Genomic DNA, 20,698 nt, shown 5'->3' with positions numbered 1-20,698 from the left:
AATGCCATTTCAGAACTTGACAGTGCTATATTTATTTCTAAGTGTTACAATAAAAGAGAATCCAGACTGATTTATTTGATATAAATCAAAATCTTTTTCAAAGGGTCAAAAAAGGTTTTGAATGACACAATGCTCAAGTGTCACAGCAACATCACTATCTCTTTCAATTAATTTGCAGCTATTGCTGTCAAACAGGTTACAAACTGACAGGTTATATAAGTACACTAAAAATTGTATTTTGAATATAAATTCAAAGTTTAAATCAATTCTTAATTCAAAAAACAAAATTAATTTTCAGTCGCACTAAAATAACCTAAGGAGCTTTGGTACATTTTCCCAGCATTCGATGTATTTTAGTCAAATGACTAACATAGTGAGTCCCTGACTGATAATCCTGAGCAGGGCAAGTCAACTCTTCCTTCATGGCCTGATCACAATACCCATACAATACATACCGTACTCTCAAGCATTTTCAGTTACTCATTGCAGGTTCTCAGAATACTTAAAATTGTACTTTTCAGAACACAGAAGTTTAAATAATTGTAAAGCCCCAGGACAAGAAAACTGTCATACTAGTTTATTGCTTCTTTCATCTGCATAACTTCTCCAGTCAGAGAAGATAATACCATGACTGTAACAGTAACACATGTACGGTGCAGGACTCCTTATGACCACAGCTCTTATAATTGATACCACAGTTCTTTAATTTGCATATATCAGGGCTATGCACATAAAAGCACTGTGATGTTGGCTGAATCAGAGCTGTCTTGGAAAAGGAGAAAAATGGAAATACTCAATGGTTAGAGTGATACCACCAGATGGGACACTATAATCTTGTTTTCTGTTCTGTTTGTCCAAACTTTTGCATTAAGCTTTTAATTCTTGCTTCAGATTCAAACTCTCATTGGAATCACCAATGATTAGATAGCCATTAGCTTTGTGGTTGTAGCTGACAGTCTACCAGTGCTTAAATTCCTGTAAAATGAATAGCAGACTGTTTCCTTCCCTCAAAGATGACAAGCAAACACATTAAAAAACTGACACGTTCCAGTGCTACACTACTATTTCAGTTAAAGACCTAAGTACGGGGAGCAAGATGCATGAAAAGATCCAGACAGCCTCCGGCCTAAAAACCATGAAGGAAGGGGCAGTGCAATCCCAGATGTAACTCCAATTGTCTCCGGTACGACAATTTATAACTGAGGTCTCTCTTTAATTCAGTTTTTGTGTGTCTGAGAACAAAATGGAGTGGAAAGAACAGAAAGGTAATTATGAATCTGAACCTTCCAGAGAAGAACAGTTTTGCAAAATATTTTGCATCCAAGCAGCTAGATTTCTAATCTCACCTAAGCCACAGTTCTACCTAGGACATTCATTATTCAAGTTCCTCCTCTTTCATTATATCTGTTTTCTCCCTCCAACCCCTCTCTGCCTGAACTGGCCTCTACAACAGTGTTTTCGGGCACAGTCCTTAGCTATCAACTCTCCCCAGCAGAGTGTTGGTTATGGCTGCAGAGTCTAAATGACATTTTATCAAGTGATACTTAACATAACACTACTCATTTCGTCTTCAAATGCCTGATGGAGATTCAGACCCATGCACATCCTGATCGACAGTACACAGAAGAGGATTCAACACCAGGCCATGACTGAACCAAACTAACACAAGGAGGCTCCACGTGACCCACTGCCAGACATAGTAGATTTTTAAATTATCTCTCAGCCAGGTTCTACCAAAAAAGGAGATGCCACTTTGCTGACCTGCCCTTCGAACACAGCTCACTTCTGAAGCATCCATCCGCCCTGCAGAGGGGTCAGGGACTTTGATGATCTGCTGCCTTCTACGTGCGCAAAAACCAGCCAAATCCTGGGCCTTATTACCCGCAAGAGCAGACCCTTTAAGCTTTGACCCAGTTTGGCCACCAACAGCCATCTTCCTAACTCAACCATGCTGTCAAGTAAATGTCAACAAACTAACACGTAACAAAACAAAAACTTAATTCAATGTTCCTGATTTCAAAACAGGGAGTTCTTCAGTCAATAAACATTCCTTCTACACTACAAGTAAGTGAAAGGTGACTTAACAGGCAAAAGACTTTTTAAATGCCTGGAGAGTTTGGAAGGAATAAGCTTGCCAGAAGCTGCTGGCAAGCACACTCCTTACAACAGCCGGCAATGGGATATCCAAGCATGCATTTTTCCTTCCTTTCCCAGACCATAGTATTACCACCCCCACCTTCTTATTTATGCAAGGGAAGGGTGGCATTATTGAATTCATTTTCTCAGTTAAACAAGATTTTTTCCTATTGCACAGAAGGAATGAATTCCAAAATAAGAGGTAGTCAAATACATCTGGGGAGAATTTTAAGCCCGTCTTACAGTTACTAAAATCTGAATTGTAGAGTCCATTGGCATAGCATAACACTTCATTTTTATGCAACGTATTAGCTACTGCATTCCCAGTTTAGAACATTTTTAGAGGTATATTTCTCAAATACAGCCCAGAGAAATGTAAGAAAGCACACCCATTTTCTTTAGTAAAAGAGCACCTGCAACTACTTTTATACTTTGTTTCTCCTATTTTGCTAAACCTTAGTGGTTGCATCCCATCCATGATGTAGATTAAATCATAATCACTTCACACCATTAAGGATTTTACAGTGGATAACCTGCAGGAACTGTAGCTTAACCTACAGGAAGGTATAATGTTTTGCTGCAGGTTATATATCATGACATACAGATAAACAAAAAACTTCTATGTTGCATTTTAGTACCTATATCAAAAGTTAACATCTCTGTCTTACAGGAAATGCTTTCTTAAAATGCAATTATGAACTGGAAGGAAAATTTTCCAAAAGCCTGCATTTGGCCATGTCCCCTCTTCTTTTGTGAGCAGTCTTCCTGAACCAAGCAACAATATTACCATCAGATCTTAATCTTTTCATATAATACATGGCACGTTTATGTGAAAGCAATTGACATGACAGCAAACTTTTTGTGTTTTTTAAAAAAACTTCCAGACACCAAGCTGCAAAAATTATTCATGTCTTTAAGAAAGCCAATAAGAATATATGAAAATTTACCATGTTCTTCAGATGGGTGAGTAATATTTACTCTTCCACTGCCTGTGACTGCCAGTATCAGTACATTAATCTAGTCTTGGATTGACTTTTGTTTATAAGCCAATATTGAAATACTGCTCCAATGTCTTGATTGCTAAACAAACACCCTCAAAAATTAGTCCAGCGAGATGACATCAGTCTCTTCTCACTGACCAAATGCTTTGAAATAAGCAGATTGGCGGAGATGACTTAATTCAGACACACTGAGTAACTGAATAATTAAATCAAATAGAAGAGCTAATAGAGTGCATAGACACTGCACAGACAATGTTATTTAGGGAATGGAGAAAGTCAATGGAAAGAAAATAGTAGTAAAGCTTAAGTGTGTTTTGATCCAGTATTCTGATTTGTTAAACATTTTCCCTTCATTTTATGCCCTAATAAGTTTCCATTGACTAACATGACCTAAAGCTACAGAGAAAGCTAGTCAAGTGCAGTTTCCTAGAATGTATCTCCACCAAGTTGCTGTAACTAAACATCAGTTAAAATAATCAAGAAAATGGAAACGTACCCCAGTAAAATTCTTTGAGACTAGTCTTTGAGTCTAGTAACAACTAAGCAACTCTGGAAACTACGCTGTTTCAAAATAAATTAATTCTGCATCAAAATTCTAATAATAAGTGAATTTTACAATGCGGTAAAAACAGGAGTGACACACTGGGAAAGTCATTGAGAAATGCAGCACTGTATATAGAAAACGTACTTTGTTTCCCATGTTCAACTGCCATGTAAACTTCAGTTTATCAGGAGGTAAAACTATACCATATGTTCACTGCAAACAAAAGAGGATCAAGATAAACTAAAAATAATCTGGCACCACCTATTAATACATAGCCAATGCAAGTAAAAACCAAAAGTTAATGTTTAACATGATTAGCCTGACATCATATTGTCTTCTCTTCCTTTTAACCAAGACACTCCCTTAACGTCAATGAGATTATTTGAATGATCATGGGGAGCAGTTCCTGAAGTCAGATAAGAAAAATTCTCTTAATTACGGTCAGTTGTTCTCAGACGTTTAATTTTGTATATTTACTAGTCATAATGAGACACACAAAGAACAAGACAACAAACTCTGTCCACGTAGTACAATCTAAAAGTTAACACAGTTGTATGCCAGTTGTGGAAAACTGATTTTTGACAGGCAGCAGGAGTAAAAATCAATTAGTGAAACTTCTGGTAGCAGACAGAAGAAAGTACCTTACCCCTAAGACCACCCATTTGTTTTATTACCTACTGCTTCAATGCACAATGATAATATAGCTAAAAGGCTGAACTTCAATTTTTACTAAAGCCAGCCAGATCAGAAATAGCAATGACAAGAGTTTGCCATGAGTTGAAGGCTATCAATGCAACAGCCTAAAAGGATATTTTGCATGGTAGTTGTACTCTTCAAATCATGGGGATTCAGGCCACTGCCAAGTAAGTGAATGAAACAGAAGAGGAAATGTAAATTCAGAAATATGTAGCTCCAACTTTTTCTTTTTGCAATTGCAAAGCAGCAATAAAAGGTTTGCAAATATTAACCAAAGACGACAAAGTATATTAGCCTATCTTAAAGACAGGCTGTCAAGTCCAATTCAATGTTAGGAAGCAACATTTACTATTAAGAAAAATAATTCTTCAGAACATAAAGACAATGGGTTTTTTTGTCTTTGCATTTGTAAATGTAAATTTAAGATAAAACTGTGTTCATTTCACGATGAATGGCATGAAAGTTAGTGTTTAATGTTCACTCCAAGAGAAACAATAAAGGGTATGAGAAAAAAAAAATCATAACATGCTGCAGAAGACTCGAAATCTACATTCCTGGGCAACTGATTTTAGAATTTTATTTTTACATATATATGCATATGTGTGTATATATATGTGTGTGTATTTAATAAATACAAATAAAATTATATATTACACGAACACGCGCACATATACACTCTACAGATCTCAAAATAAGCAGCACGGGCACATAATTAAGGGGTCCCCAGGGCTCATAAAGAAAGTGCAACGACCTTGTTAGTGTTTGGCCTTTCTTTCGCACCCAGTCTCATTGTAAAACAGTCAACCATGAAAGTACTTTAAAAAGCTGGTTTTCTTTTTATATTTACAGCATGATTTTATAATGTACCTTTCATGTTTTAGAGAAGCTGGTAGTTCTGTGTATCTTCCTCACAGATTCAACACGAACCACAAACTTTCTAATTTACAACTTTCAGAAATCTGAATGCTTTTGAATACCAGGATTTTCAACTTTGCAATTTAATGACAACCCTGCCTTTGGCCTTTCCTGACCTGTTGTGAAGTAAATCAGGCACACTAATGTGGGCTAACAAGTCTTTTTCACACTGTTCGATCACCCTGCATCTTTTTTCTCCACAGACACCGCCTCTCTCCCACTCTCTGTCTAGCCATCCTCCCTCAAAGCAAACAAAATGGTCACTGTAACCCTGCATTACTGCTCATTAGATCACAGGTTAGTCAAGTGGAACTGCCCGAGGTTCCCAAAGGAGAGCTATACTTCAAAAATCTGTCCATGTCAAATGAAGAAAAAACCCCTGAGCGTGGGGTCACCCAGATCAATGATCAAAAGAGACTGAGAATAGTGGAGGGAAAAAAAGAAAAAAAAAAAGAAGCCCTTTTTTGTTAAAAAACAGCCTTCTGTATAATAAATCAGAATACAAAGATACTAAGCTTTTTCTCCCCTTAACAACACTCCATTTTGGCTTTAAAATGGAATACCCTGTTTTTCAGAAGACTTTCTAAGAGTAATATTATTTTTTAAGTGCTAAGAGTGAGATTTCCATAAACCTCAAAATTACCTTAAGAAAATTAGCAAGAAAAATAATGGGAAATATTGGGGTTTTTCTCTCCACCATATAAATATTTAATTATTCAAAAATATAGTTAAAAACCAATTTTCATTCAATTATTACTTTAATTTAAACAAATGATGCATTCTGAACTTCATGAGAAAGGATACAGGTAGTATGTCCACAGAAAAAGTAGTCAACCAAAATTACATAGTTTGAACTCTTCTAGTACATGACAGATGTGCAGGCACGTGCAATACTTGAAGAATGTGCAGTACCATTTCTGTAGCCTCTGTTCATCTTTTAGGAACATACAGCAATTTATTAAAGACAACTAAGAAAACCACAGAAACCTCCAAAACAAACAAACAAACAAACAAACAAAAAAAAAACTTTATCTGTAAGTAATGCATTTTGATACACAGAACAGACTAAATTACTCAATGAAGAGTACTGGCTGTTTAACAAAGTTCTGTGCACACATGTGCTTTTGAAGGCAACACTGGATAGTCTCTACTTACCCAGAATGAATGAAATATGACAAGATTAACCCACATAATGCATTTTAAAGATCACAGAGATAACTCGTGCTTATTCAAAATGAAAGATGTATTTTTAAAACAACAAACATACATTGTGCCACCAATGAAGACACTGCCACAGCTAAAGGGACTCCAATGTTTCCTGCAATATTGGTGACAGGGCATCTTTTCATCTACAAGTCTGAAGAGCTTTATCTTTCTGCCCTAGAGAGTAACTCAAATTTCATTCTCTTACTTCCTTTATCCTCACCCACGAGTAAAGGCATAATTAGGAAAGAGGAACAAAGTATCTAAATTGGAACAGAATATTTTGTAGTAGATTTGTAGTTAATATATTGTCTGTTGCAAAGGTATTACTGCAATAGAACAAAGCTATAGGAAATCAAAGGAGAGAAATCCTTAAAATACTCAAACGTTTCATACACTTTCAGTAAATAATTTCTTAGCATTTATTACCACAGTAACATAAAAAACAAAATGAGCATGCAAATGGTGTGATAATACATTATGAAAAATTATTGGAAAACGTTTACATAACAAAACTGTATTGACAGAGACACAGATGGGACAACTTAATTTTAAATAAATAATGCAATTGTAGCAAATATGCAACAATATATGCAGTAATTCCGATTATCCTCCTCTATACATATGTGTGGATGAGATGAACAGCCCTCTAAGAAAAGCTCATTCACTAATGGAGGTTGGAGTTTTGGGTTTTTTTAACAGTTTGCTAGATGACTCACAGTGTGTATTAATACTTGAACAAAGAACTTCAGCATGCATTAACTTTAAAAAGGTCTACACACAAATATCGAATCTTTAGTTTTAAGACAGTATTTCTGACCTTTGCAACTCTGCATCTGACCAGAATCTGAACAACCAAAGATAACAGAGAAGATCAGAAAAGTAAAGATATTGAGAATTTTTGCATACGTATCGCCATGGATTATTCAATGCATTGTTAATATTCTTGTGAACAGTAGGAAAAAAAAAATGTCCTGTGTAAATCTGAATAATACATTAACACATTTTCAAGAAAAAAAAATTCCTCAAGTTTTGTTTTTTCTTTTTTTTAATACATTACCTACTTTCTTTGTTTGATCCTTCACTAATAATTCTTTTCCAGACTAACTCAAAATTTCGGGCTGTTCAGATTCCAGCAGAACAAGTTACTGTTTCATGTCAGACTGCTGTAATAGATTTCTAAACATTTAAACTATTTTGAGAAAACATTTACGCTTATAAAGAGTCCAGCATGACTAATGATATGCTATAGTATCAACAAATCATCATTAGAATAATGTCATTATATTCAAAACTCTGCTTCTAGTCTTATGAAGACGATTGTTCCCAGATGCTAGACAGTGGATAATTCATGTTTCTTCAGGGGTATGTCTGCGTCTGCTGCTGAATCACTGCAAAAAGGGGATGGGAGAATGGTTTCCGCTTTTTGAACCAAATGTCATTATACATTGGACACAAGAGATTTCTGAAGAAATAATGGACACTGTCTCAGCATAAATCCCTACAGAAGGTGGCCTCCAATGGACTGCTTTAAGCAAAAACTCAGCAGTGCTCCATCCTCGTCGTCCCTGAACTGTGGGACCCTTCACCACTTTTGAACTTGCTGAACTCCCTTCCAGTCTTCATTTCTGTTTCAACCCCAGATTGCTCTCTACTCATCTCTTCTGCTTTACTGCCAGTAAAGTCTTGGGAAGTGGCAGGGGAAGAGGGGCACGGCGGGATTTGTCACCCGTCCCCTTCCATTCCTCCTGTTACTCCTTATCTCTGGATTATCCGATTCTCAAAAACTACAATGTCCTGTCCAACACTCAAGCTCATAACCTGGGAACAATCTTTGATTTTTGGCTTCCCTCACATCAACACAGCAGCCGAGATTTTTCCAGAAACATAGTGGCTTGAAGAAATCCCAGGGGGAAAAAAAAGAGTTCAGAACTGAGAATGGATAGGAAAGGATTTAATCTCACCTTGTAACAGTAGGTCTTTCCTTCTTGGTCTTTGACAACTGCAGCGTTGTCCCAGTAACAAGCATCCAGAACACTGATGCAAAGATGATCTTTTCCCTATCCTGCCACTTGGAAACACGTCACTGTTTCATGAAGTTTCACCTGTATCCCATCATCTCCAGAGCTCCATGGTTTGTTCCCTCTCATAGGAATTTTATGCTCACCCACCTAAAGCAGTTTCAGCCTCTGATGGGCCAATGATGCATCAATTTTCAGTTTTGCTTTCCCTCATGCTACAGTTCATACTCAAGAGAAATTCCCCTCAAGCATCTTCAGAAATGCTGAGTTTGAAGAGGCACGAAAAGCACCCCATACCCAAACTGAACTCTGAGCACCTTCTATTTGATGCAGGTTTAAATAAACTCTGCATACACGTTTCCAGCAAGCTCTTCGAGATGTTGGGAATTACAGACAATATTAATCTATGTTACTTCACAGTGCAGGTAGTGCTGATGCAGCTGAAAATTTTCTATTTTGAGGCACATAATTAAATTCCAATTTTAAGTACCTACACGGATATGAAATGGATAGATTTTCTCCTGTTCAGTTATTCTTGAACCTCCCTGGCATGACCAATAGAGATGCTCATAATGATCTTCCATGCAGTGCGAGTATCTAATTCCTGCAGAATGGACTGAGACCAGAAATTCATTTCAGACACTGCATGCCTACTCTAATGTAATGAAGATTATGTGATCACAATCAACTTGAAAATTTTTTTCAAAAATTTACTTCTATTATATTGAGTACCAAATATAAATTATATAGAAAAAAGTTCAACTATGCAAAACAATCGAGAGCCTCTTGCTTGGTAAATAGAAGGTTCACAATATAGTTAACTTCCCTTCAATCAGTAAACTTATTTTAGCACTAAAGACATTCTGATACTTTCTCTAACAAAAACAAACAACAAAAAAAAAGAGAGAAGGATATGTCCTCATCTTCTAAAAAGCAGCAGCTTGTATTCTTGCACTCAATAATTCATTCTAATAAATGTAAGAAGGATGTCTGAAAGGAAAACACATCCTAAATCACTTATACAATAGCAGAGTTTTCACAGACTTGATCCAATGCATTACTAAATACTTTTCCATTGTTTTTCATTTGGTTCTGAGACCTTTTTTATAAAAATTATAGAGTTGTACTTGGAAAGCAGTTATATAGCTACTATTTTGTTCCATTTGAAATATTTATTCTGAAAGAAACGTATCTCCTCTTGCTCATGCAAAATGTCTCAAACAGTAATTAAATTTTTGAGCACTCAGGAATTCCTCTGAACAGCAGTATCACAGACATAGAGGCCCAAAAGGATCATAACAATCATGTAGTCAGATTTGTATTCAACAAGGCCTCAGGATTTCATTTAATTCTCTACTAAAGCCCAGCAACTTTTGACCAAGCAAAAAAGGTTTCCGAAAGAACTCTAAAAAGCTACGCTCTTCGCAGCTCCAGCAGTCTTTCATGAATTCTATATAAGCATTCGTAAGTATACAAATATTTATTAAAAACGTTTACTAAAAGATGAATACAGATTTTTGTATCTGAAAGCATTTGAAAGTTTCTCTAATCACTTCACTTTTTGTTTATACAGACTATGCTCTACCTTCACAGTCACTATGTTTAGTTCTGCAAGCACAACCAACTCCTTCTCTTTGAATGATTTTCTTTTTTCTTCCTTGGCTAGGAAGACAACAAGGACATTTACTTTTCAAAGCACATAGTGAAAATAAATGCTTCTTTCATACCTCTCTCTCAACCCCAGTAAAAGTACTTGCACACCTACTCCAGAATCTTCATTGTTGATAACAGGGAAAAATTATTTCCCAGAATTTCCTGTATAACCTTCCTCTACTGAGGTTCACTGTAGTGGGATAAGCAAAAAAAGGTGAGTGAGAAAGGTGGCAGGGAGAAAGGTCCAAGACGCACTGGGTTTTAGAGTTCCACACCACTGTTTTTCTGCACTGGTACCACTTCCACTCTCACCTTCCTCCCACCTCTTGTTTGTGCCTGTACACCAACTTATCCAATTGTCTTGTGAGCCGAGTCTGTTTGAAAATAAGACCAGGAGGAAGGATGGGAGTAGTTAAGTAGTTTTTATGCCCAAATCAGTTCATCACATGGTCACACAAGCAGTCGGACTGTCACACCTGAAGGATGGGATAGGCAAAGAGGCTAGCATGCAAGCCAATATTGCTGATGAAACACTCCAAGTACACCCATCTATATACATATAAAACAACCACTGGCAGACACAAAAAGTGCTTTAAAAATCAAGTTACTGATGTTGAAACTATACACAACAATACTCTTCAAAATCTATTCCAAAACGTGCAGCTTTTTTGCAGACCTGTACTTGGCACCATTAGCTGCACGGGCCATTTAAGAGATTTATTTCTCTAAAGACAGTTTGATGTCGTGAAACTGGTGTATGTGGACAGTGCTTCCATTCCTGTGTCTTAGCTACTCTACTCCTGTTCTTCAGTTCCCTGTACATTGTGCAATACGTGCACGTTCATAGGTGTGCTCAAGCGTTTTTACCTGTATCTTCAGGAGGGCCATTCCAATTCAAAGTTTCTAGGGGCACTCTTTCAACTCAGTTCCTTGAAGACTTATTTTTTTGTCAAGAGCAGGACTAGGAATTTACTATTCAGAGATAGACTTTTATTTGTTAAATGGGCCACATACATTGGTACAGCACAGTTATTTGTAAGCTGTATTATTCATCTAAAAATTATCAACAAATCCAATTCATCTTTCGATCTAATGAAAATATATTGGGGATTTTATCTGCCATGGCTTTGTTTATTGTAAAACATAATTGAAACAGAAATCCATGTAAAGAAAAAGTATGCTTACTATTTGGATTCTTCATGTCACCTTTTTATAAAGGCATTTTCACAAAAAGTAGAGCCATTCTGGATAGATTTATTTACAAATCCTTAAAAAGACTTTACAATTCCTTTTCAGATCATCTTAATTTCTTCTTTGCTTACCGTTACTTCCTCCCATGCCAGTGACTCAAAGAGAACAGAAAAATCCAACTTCTTCCAAGATTTTCAGTCTCTCATTTTAATTTCTTTATAAGGTCACTTGCATTTTGCAGTAATAAATATTTACTACCCAACTTGCTATTAGTATGAGCATTCTAACTATGCAATGATTAAAGCAAACACTACCTGCTAAATATTTACATTGAACACAGTCTTGCAACTGTATGAAATTGTTTTGCTGTTCACCTCTAGCTAGGATGTGGATCTACTCACACAAATATTTAAATTGTTTATCTTTTTATATTGTATTTTATTTACATGATTTTATTTTAGCATCTTTTTATATCTAAATCATCTTCCTAACAGGTCTGAAGAAATTATTTAATCAGGAGTTCCTATGAGACATGTAAACAGGAGTTATTTCTGCATTGTTCTAAACATGGCAAAACTAATATTTCTTAAACATCATTTTAATAATGCCCTCCTCTCCTGCAAATGTGTTCATAACTGAAGTCTGACAAATAACTCCTCTGTTCCCGCAAAGGACACAGTTGTGAAGGAAGCAGCCAATACTCAAAATAGTGGAGTCCAGCTCCAAAACAATCTTCAAATATCAGGGGATACACCTTGGACGAGAATATGTATTTGCAGTGAGGGGATTGCAAATATTGAGGTCATTAAGGTCACTATGATCTCAAAACAGCGTAGGAATCCATATTTTGGCTATTTGCTGCAATAATCTGAAGATAAATCATTTCAGAAACAGTTTCTTGAGGAACTAAAAAACTGCCCCCGATTTAACTTTGCTATGGATGTCTCTGTCATAAAGTACAGAGATTAGCAACAGCTGGTCTTTAAGAATTCAGATAGGTGAACTAATTTGAGAGGCTCGACGGGGGTGAGGACAGGACAGACTGCAGAGAGCACTTCCCATTTTTACTCTGGGTTTCAGGCTAAGTTTTTGTAGTACCTGCTGCTGGAGGCATTATCTGCCCAAAACTGTTAGCTGAGATACTGTGTACTCTCTGAAGCTGAGCCTCCTCACATGTCACTGTTCAATGCAGTTTTTCAGATTGTTACTAATGACGTCTTTAACTTGTACGTTGAAAGCGTTTCCAAAAAGAAACCATTTTCCCCTAACTAGCAGAAACTACAAAAGGCATGAACTATGGCAAAATAGTATGAAGACACCAAAATAAAAAGAAGTAACTACATCCTGGAATTAAGCCTGTCATATGCAGCCAACTCAGACCGTAAAGCATCAGCAGGCCCAGAAAGCGCAGTTTCTAGAGTGCTCCAGCTCCCCAGCACCAGTAAGAGCCTCCGCAGATGCTGACAAACCTGGACATTCTCCTGCAATGGTTATTTAGCTTTAAGACACTTAAGGCATCAAGAAGACATTGTTTATCTACAAAATTATTTCCAGACATAAACAACAGAGGAGAAACTGGCAGACTAACAGCTATTAGCCCTCACATCCCTAAGGTGGCTCTTTTCAAAAGGAGAGTCACCCTCCACTTTTCTGCTAGCAGAACACCAAATTAAACACTGTCCACGATTCAAAACCCAAATGCCTTAAAATATTCTCAAATAGATAAATGCCTTACAATCTATGTAAACATGGGATCAACCTTTCACACTTGCTTTTGAAAATATTGTTCGTAATCCAAAGACATTTTAAATCTTGCTCTATCGAAGAAAAAAGGAAAACAGGAAAGACTTTCCTCTGGAGTTTCACACGCCCATCAGTACTACAACTTTAAAGTAAGATCTTGTATGCAAGAGAAAAAAAGCACTTGTGATTGGTGTACTATATAACCTTTTCATCTTTTTTTTCTGACAACAATATTTTAAAAGACAATATAATCTTAAAATAGACTGAGAAGACTTTTGATTCACTGTCTACTAGTAAGTCTGTATTTAAAAAGTTCTAGCATTTTTTAAAATGGGAATTTAGAACATATCTTCAATGATTTCCCCTGGTACTAGTCATCAGCAATTTACATATATTAAAGAAATTTATTAATTGTCTGCACTTTTGGATAACTAAAAGAAAACCCACCAAAAGGTTATACTCTATGAATGTCTTCACATATATGATCTTAGAATAGAATAGTTCAGTTGGAAGGGACCTACAATGGTCATCTAGTCCAACTGCAATCTTGAAAACAGCCTTAAATATAAAAAATAAAGAAACTACCCAAGACCAACATGCTGCCAAACATGTAGCTGCTTCACCACTGAACTAGCAAAGCTTCATGGTTCAACTGGGTTTCTCCTTTGGCCAGTCCTACATGGCCTCCAGAAGTCCTCAACAGATTCAGACGAGTGTTTGCTCAGCACAGCCTGTTCCTAAAATACAGTGGCTACGGACAAGTTCCAGCGCATCCTATCTGCGACTCCTAAATATTGCTCTGACCTGGGAGGAAAGTGACTCTCAGTTTGCATACTGGTTCAAATCACAGGAATCCACTGCAATATCCAGCTTCCAATGTTATTACACAAAGTAGCACACATTAAAAAAAAAAAAAAATCAACAAGTTGGTAATCATAGTAATGCTGCTGTTCCCTTGCAAAGCAATTTACAGTGCTTTTATCACCATAAATCTCCTGTAATATTTTAAGCCTGTAACAGAAATCTGACTAATCAAAAACACTTGTTATAATCAAAAGCACTTTTGTGATGGAAAACAAAAAGCACACTCCGTCAGAAAGATACTTACTAAAAAAATATATAACTAGGTACACAGTTTTAGAATTGCACCCTGTATTTTGGAAACAGTGGCCAAACTGATATGCCATCATCTTCCCATCTGCGGAGTAACTAAATTTATTTTTCACTTGTAACTATTTTTATTTACTAATTCAGGAGGTTTCCAAAACAGCAGTCAGAACTAACTTACATATGGTTAATTCTTTATTATTGCAATTTTAATCTAAAATAAGGTTATTTTGCAGCATGCCTATTGACTCAAACACAACTGTCTGAGTTTTACAGTCTGGTTAATATACACAGTCTTTATTTCAGCATGGCTCAGCTGAAATCGCTTAGCAGCTATCTGAAAACACTTAAATACGTGCTACTGTCACAGGAACAACAAAACAACTTACAAATATCTTTGACATGGAATTAAACACCATAGAAGTTGACATAAGAGAAATAAGAGGCACAATACTTAAAATGACATCTTCATTTATAGTTTCTAGAATGAAATGTCAAATGTACTTTCTTAATTTCATTTTAAAATCAAAAAAACTAGGAAACAGCTAGCCAGCAACTGAACACATGAAAAAAGGATTACATTTACTGATTAGTATTTCAACTTAGCTTCTCCTGTAATTTTTCCTGATCACTTCAGTAATATGAAGTATATTCACCAATCATGCCTGCAAAATGAATGAGGTTAAACTACATTTCATAAATTAATCAAGTTATTTGGATATTCTTACAAATAGACATTATACTTTTGAATTGAACTATTCATGACATTTCTTAATACTTCAAGCATGCATCTTCTACAATATCATTTCTACCTAAGCAATGCATCAAGAAAACACATAAAAATAAAATACAAAATTTTGATAAACTGAAGCAACTGCATTTCCCAACAATAAATATAACTAACATCTGTTGCAGCAACTGCTTGGCACTTGCACAGTTTTGTGAAGGATTTTTGTTGTAGACAAATATTTTTCTACAATTCCTATTACGCAGCACTCAACTCAGACATTTTCTTTAATTATACTCCAAGGGGTCCTTTCATATCCATTAAAGAAAGGCAATTTGTTGCCTAAAAGAATGCATGCATACTTCTAAATTTCAACTGTGATTCATTTGTCTTCTGACACATAAAAAAGCAAGGAAATACCTACAATTAATGGACTTAGTACTGCAAAAATGTCTACTAAAACTCTCAATGCTCAACACATTATTTTTGTTAAATCCTTAGATATGCTTGCTCTTTTTGAAATAAGGAGTGGACTTATGATTCAGCATTTTACTTTCATTTCACATCTCAATAATGAGGACAACAGCACAGCAAAGCCTTTAGGAAAGCAAGAAATTTCCATTTTAACATCAGCAAAATTGACCGAATAAGGCTCCCACTTTGCATACATAGCAAGCACAGGACACCATTTTTTCAGGAACAAAGTTAATAGCTCTGACATTCTCCTTTTTTTTTTTTTTTTGTAATTTTGTTTTCCACTGTCCTTAAGTAAAGAATTTCAAAGATATACACTGAGCTCTTGTATCAATAGGTTATATACAGGGTTTTTTTTCCTGAAAATATGCATAAGCTGTGCACATTTAACAAAATTCTTGTATTCAGCATTTCGTACAGACTCAAAGTAGCAATCAAGACTTGTTTGCTATGATAATACACCAAAAGATTTTTTTTTTTAAAAGAGCATGCAGCAGAAACATATTTAAATGCTATCGTAAGCATACAAAGATCTGTTCCTCTACTGAGATATCAAGCAATCGGTAATGATGGATGAGGAGAACATGAGGGTACTGCCAATAAAAGAGAAGAAATGCTAACTCTGAATACACAAAAGATTCAGTTCAGGCCCAAAAGTACCCACATGGGCTCAACTGCAAAATGGAGAGTTACATGTATAATTTGTTGTCAAGTAAACTAACTGGCATTGTATTCACTACTCTTATGAAACCAGACGAGGAACATTTCTTAAATGATATTTATAATCAAAATCCTCAAATAACTTTAAACCAAATTTGGCCATTTTAAAAGGGAAAAAAGTAGTGAAATAAAAAAAACTTAAATCATGTGAAAAAAGCATTTCCATTGATGGAAATTGTAATCTGTATTGCTCTATGAAAAAAGTAAAAATCAAAACACCTTGGGTATATTTGGATGAATAAAATGAAACCAGTTGTGTCTCAGGACAGTGTAATTTTTTAAGTGGAAGATTTAGGAATACATGCTTTGCTTTTACATTGCACAATTAACTAGAAGAAATTAATAAACTGATACATAAAAATCCATATTACATTTTCTTTAAATATTCGTTACTTCTTCCTAGATCTGTTTTTTGATGAATAAGACCTAGAACTTGTAGATTCTATCCCTGCATCATTTCAGTTTACCTTTTTATGTAACTTGATATACTAAAATCCAAATTCCTTCTGCCCCCCCCCCCCCCCCGCCCCCCCCATTTTTGGGAGGAAAGGACCAACAATTTAATAAAACATTTTACAGTGTAGCTTACACGGTTCTCACTTATTCTCTTCCTCTCATATTAAAAACATCACTATACTCCCATCACTTTTACACTTCTCCTTCTTAACACATAATAAGCTTAACTTCTTATCCTCTATTTCTTTTGGCTAAGAAAGGAGGCATGAATAGCAATAAAGCAGTACAGAAAGTACATACAACTATAGTGTACAAATAGCAGTTATCCTACAGATCAGTAAGTTTTGCCTTTAATTGAATTGGCATTCTTCAGAAAGATCATACTTTAGACAAAGTGCATCTAAGAAAGCAATAAGTTTAAGTACAAAGCAGCAACACACTAAGGTGCTGATAAAGTTTTCACTCTGCTGCAATAAAAAACACCACTCACAGAACAAACAGGAGATTTCACATACAATCTTTAATAGGAAGAGTCCTTTAAATGACATTTATGAACAAAATGACACAACCAAATTTTAACTTCTTCCTACAATTTTAAAGGGTAAGTAGAGCTTCTCATGAAGAATTGGCCTCTTTCAGCATTTTCTCAAAGGTAAGTAAGTGACATGATAGGAATGTAGGTAAGATGAATTTTTCAGAAACTTAAGAGCAAAAGGTACACTGACTAGAATAATTATATAATTTACTATGTGATAGCTACAAATTAGACAAAGACATTACTCCTTAAAAGAAGAAAATCAGAACAAGTTAAGGACTTCAGAATGGGAACTGCAACTCTGCCCTCACACCAGTGCATAGCAGTTCAGAAAAAAAGCTTTTACGTAAGAGACAACCTATGGCTGCAATCTATTGCTTTAAGCAGTTGCAAAGAATGGAGTAATGGGGTAGTGCAAGATTAAAACTAATAGCAAGTAAAAAACCAAGCTAAATAAAAGAATCGCTGTCCCAGCAGCTTTTGATAAGAGTAGTTTAAAAAGATCTTTTCTCCCTTAAGCAAAATATGGTGAAAGCAGGAGAACTGTTTGTATCCAAGTATTACTGGTCTGTTTTCCAGAACAACTAAGCCTGTATAGAGTGCATTGGACTAAGTTCTTAGGGGCTGGGACTGTTCTTGGTCTGTGTACTTACAGTGAAGAATAACTGAGGCCAGTCCTTAACTAAGGTGTCAGGGTAATAAGTAATACTGCGTCAGTGGCGTGCATATAGTAAATACAAACAGGCAAGATGCTGCCATGTTAACATACCTCTTGTACGGAGCGAGCTGCTGGCTTGTCTTGATGATTGGCCAGTATTAAAAACGGCAAAGTACATAACTGTGGGTGCTGGAGAGCAGAATGCAGTTCATTCCTAGCAGTTTCTAGATCATCTTCAGAGGAGGCACTGTCTAATACAAATATTACCCCTTGGGATCCTTGGTAGTAACGACTCCAGTATTTCCTGATATTGTCAGCCCCTTTCAAGACAATAATAAGAACTAATTAAAACAAGAATAATTAAACAGATTTAACACTTGTATCTGAAAATAACCCTTCTACTTAGAACAATCAAAAGCAGTGGACTAAATATTCTCTCCTAAATAATCATCATTGAAAGAATAAAAAGGAAAAAAGCAACCATAAATCCAACACACACACAAACCTCAAATTAACATTGTTTAAATAAGGAAGGAATTTGACTCGATGCAGTTTTCATCCCTGAAAGTTTCTGCTCCATTAATGAGTACTGGCAGAACTACCATGCTTCCAGTGCCACATAGTCTAATCCTATACCTTCTTACTGAAATACCTTGGTACTAATATCTAAGCCTTTGCCCATTCTTTTTTACTTTGCCCTGCAGCTCCTTGACATAACCTGTAGCTTCTGTCATAGCAGTTGCTCATTTCTGAGCATGATAAGGTCTTTCAGTTCACCTCCAAACCATCAGGCAAACACTTCATTGGGGAAAAAAGGTGTCAGGAAAGCCTACTGAAGTAATTAAACACTTAATGAGGAGAATGGTGATACAACTGTGAGTTGAACAGTGAATAAGGAGCTATTGTGACAACATGCAAAGGCATTCATTTCAACTACTTTTGCTATGTCAGCCACAATAAGGATTCTGGAAGAGCCCAACAGTAGACACACGAGTGACTGTACAGGCTTATGTGCCACAGTAATTTTTAGGACACAGTTCAGCAGCACTCAGCCATCTCAACAGAAGCCAAGCAATAAGGTTATCTACAGAAAGCTGCTGTCTCCCCTGGAGAGCAGCATGTGGTGTAACATTGAGGTTGGAAAAAAAGAATTGTATCTGACAGCTGTCAAACTATCTAAACTATGATTTGGATATGGGCTATTCTTTGTATGTCTGAATCTGGCACTACACTCATGGGGACTAACACCAAAAAGTGAACAGCAGCAGCACTACTCTAGTAGAAAACTTGACATGTCTGCAAGATAGTGATTTGCAGAAATGTGCTGAAGGTGTCCTTTATAGACACTTATCTTACTTTGAGATAGGGAGAAGTGAACTTTAACGTAGACACAGATACCAAGTGCTGATAATAATAAAACTCCATTTTTTAGTGAAACAAAACTACACAAAAGTTCTGAGCAACATGTAGGCACAAAATGAGAATTTAATGCAACATAATTGCTATAACATTGATATGATACTTAAAATATTCACTTAGTTTATACATTGTGCAACAGAAAAGACAGTCACTAAACAAAGGTGAAGAAACAAATATCTAAAAAGGAATTTCCACCACATACTTTAGGTATCCAACTCCGAGTATTCAAATCTCGCACCCTGGAGTTGCTGCCTGCTCTGTACCAGCCACACTGGAACCTTAAAACACTCCGTTTCTGTACTCTGCACCTAGCACAATTTAGGTGGCTAACAAATGTTGTGAACACACACTTTTTCCTACAGAGAATACTGAGTCATACCTGAACAGTTTTTTTCTGCAAGAGAGCTAAAGAGTTGATTATTTAAAGGTAAATGGTCATGGGATTTAGTTGAGACCTTGCTTAATTCCTCTATTAATTTAACCAGACTCAAAGTAACAATGCACAAATAGGACAGGTGTTTCATTTTCTTTATCATCAACTTCTGAAGATCAACATTACTTATACAGAAGAGGGATTGCATTGAAAGCTAATTCTATGTTTCTGCACCACTGGAATATCTACAAATTGTACCTGTAAAGAATTTCATAGCATCTGTTAGATGTCCCAGTCTTTTCAAACAGCTGTCTATGTCAGAACGAAGTAAAGCAAGTTGCCAGAGGGACACTATTTACATAGCCACACACAGCAGTGTCACAGGCATCTGAAGTATCACATTACTTTAAAAACTGGTAGAGAATCATTTTCAATGAACTGAAAGGCCAACACCATGATCAGTTCTTTGAAGGTCTTTTTTTTTTCCTAGCAACATAACATCTGTCTTATTTACTCTAAGCGTCAGCCAGCTCCTTTTCAATGACATGTCGCTGCCAGACCCTGAGTCTTATCTTTGTAACAGTACTATTTCTAAAGAGAAAAATTGTGAGGTGAACTGCAGAGCATTTGACCTCTTGTATCCAGGCACATGGACGAAAGCAGCTCATGGATCCCTACATGGGACACTGGAGACAGAAAAGCAGTATGCTGATTTGTTGACCTTACGGTCCTGTCTTTTTGGTTCAGATCATTTAGAATAATGACCTTCTCTGAACTTGCTTACACTTCAATTCTGAGGAAATCACAGCCTGAGGTTTAAGAATAAAAAAATTTGCACTAAGCAGACAAGAAAAAAGACTGAGAAAGTCTGTACCTTCGGGTGCCATTTTAACTCATTTTTCTGGCAAATGCACTTGAAAAACAATTGTTGGCATCAATAAGCTATCAGCAACTGGCAATCACAATTTCTATAAGACAAATAAGCTTATATTCTTTTGCCTTAACACCTCATATCCAGGGAGCATAACCTGCTCTCAGCTTCTTTCTCCAGATCATTAGGTAGTATGTTGTGGAGTTATCCTGGGCAGACAATGCTGGCCCGTGAATAGTGACCCAGCCATCACAC

The 20,698-nt window shown here is 36.2% G+C and overlaps 1 protein-coding gene across 1 annotated transcript in view; it reads right to left on the bottom strand.

Annotated features, from left to right (window-relative positions):
- ARL15 (ADP-ribosylation factor-like 15) overlaps nt 1–20,698 on the bottom strand; it is a 181,046-nt gene that overhangs the window by 115,667 nt on the left and 44,681 nt on the right. The window contains exon 4 of the mRNA XM_009326955.1: nt 17,892–18,100. Coding sequence (XP_009325230.1) covers nt 17,892–18,100 — 209 coding nt within the window. The remainder of the gene's footprint in view (nt 1–17,891; nt 18,101–20,698) is intronic.

This window comes from Pygoscelis adeliae, unplaced genomic scaffold (assembly GCF_000699105.1).
Source record: "Pygoscelis adeliae isolate BGI_AS28 unplaced genomic scaffold, ASM69910v1 Scaffold116, whole genome shotgun sequence".
Classification (NCBI taxonomy): Eukaryota; Metazoa; Chordata; class Aves; order Sphenisciformes; family Spheniscidae; genus Pygoscelis; species Pygoscelis adeliae.
Note: the sequence above shows the minus strand (reverse complement) of the source record. Positions and strands in the feature narration are given on the sequence as shown.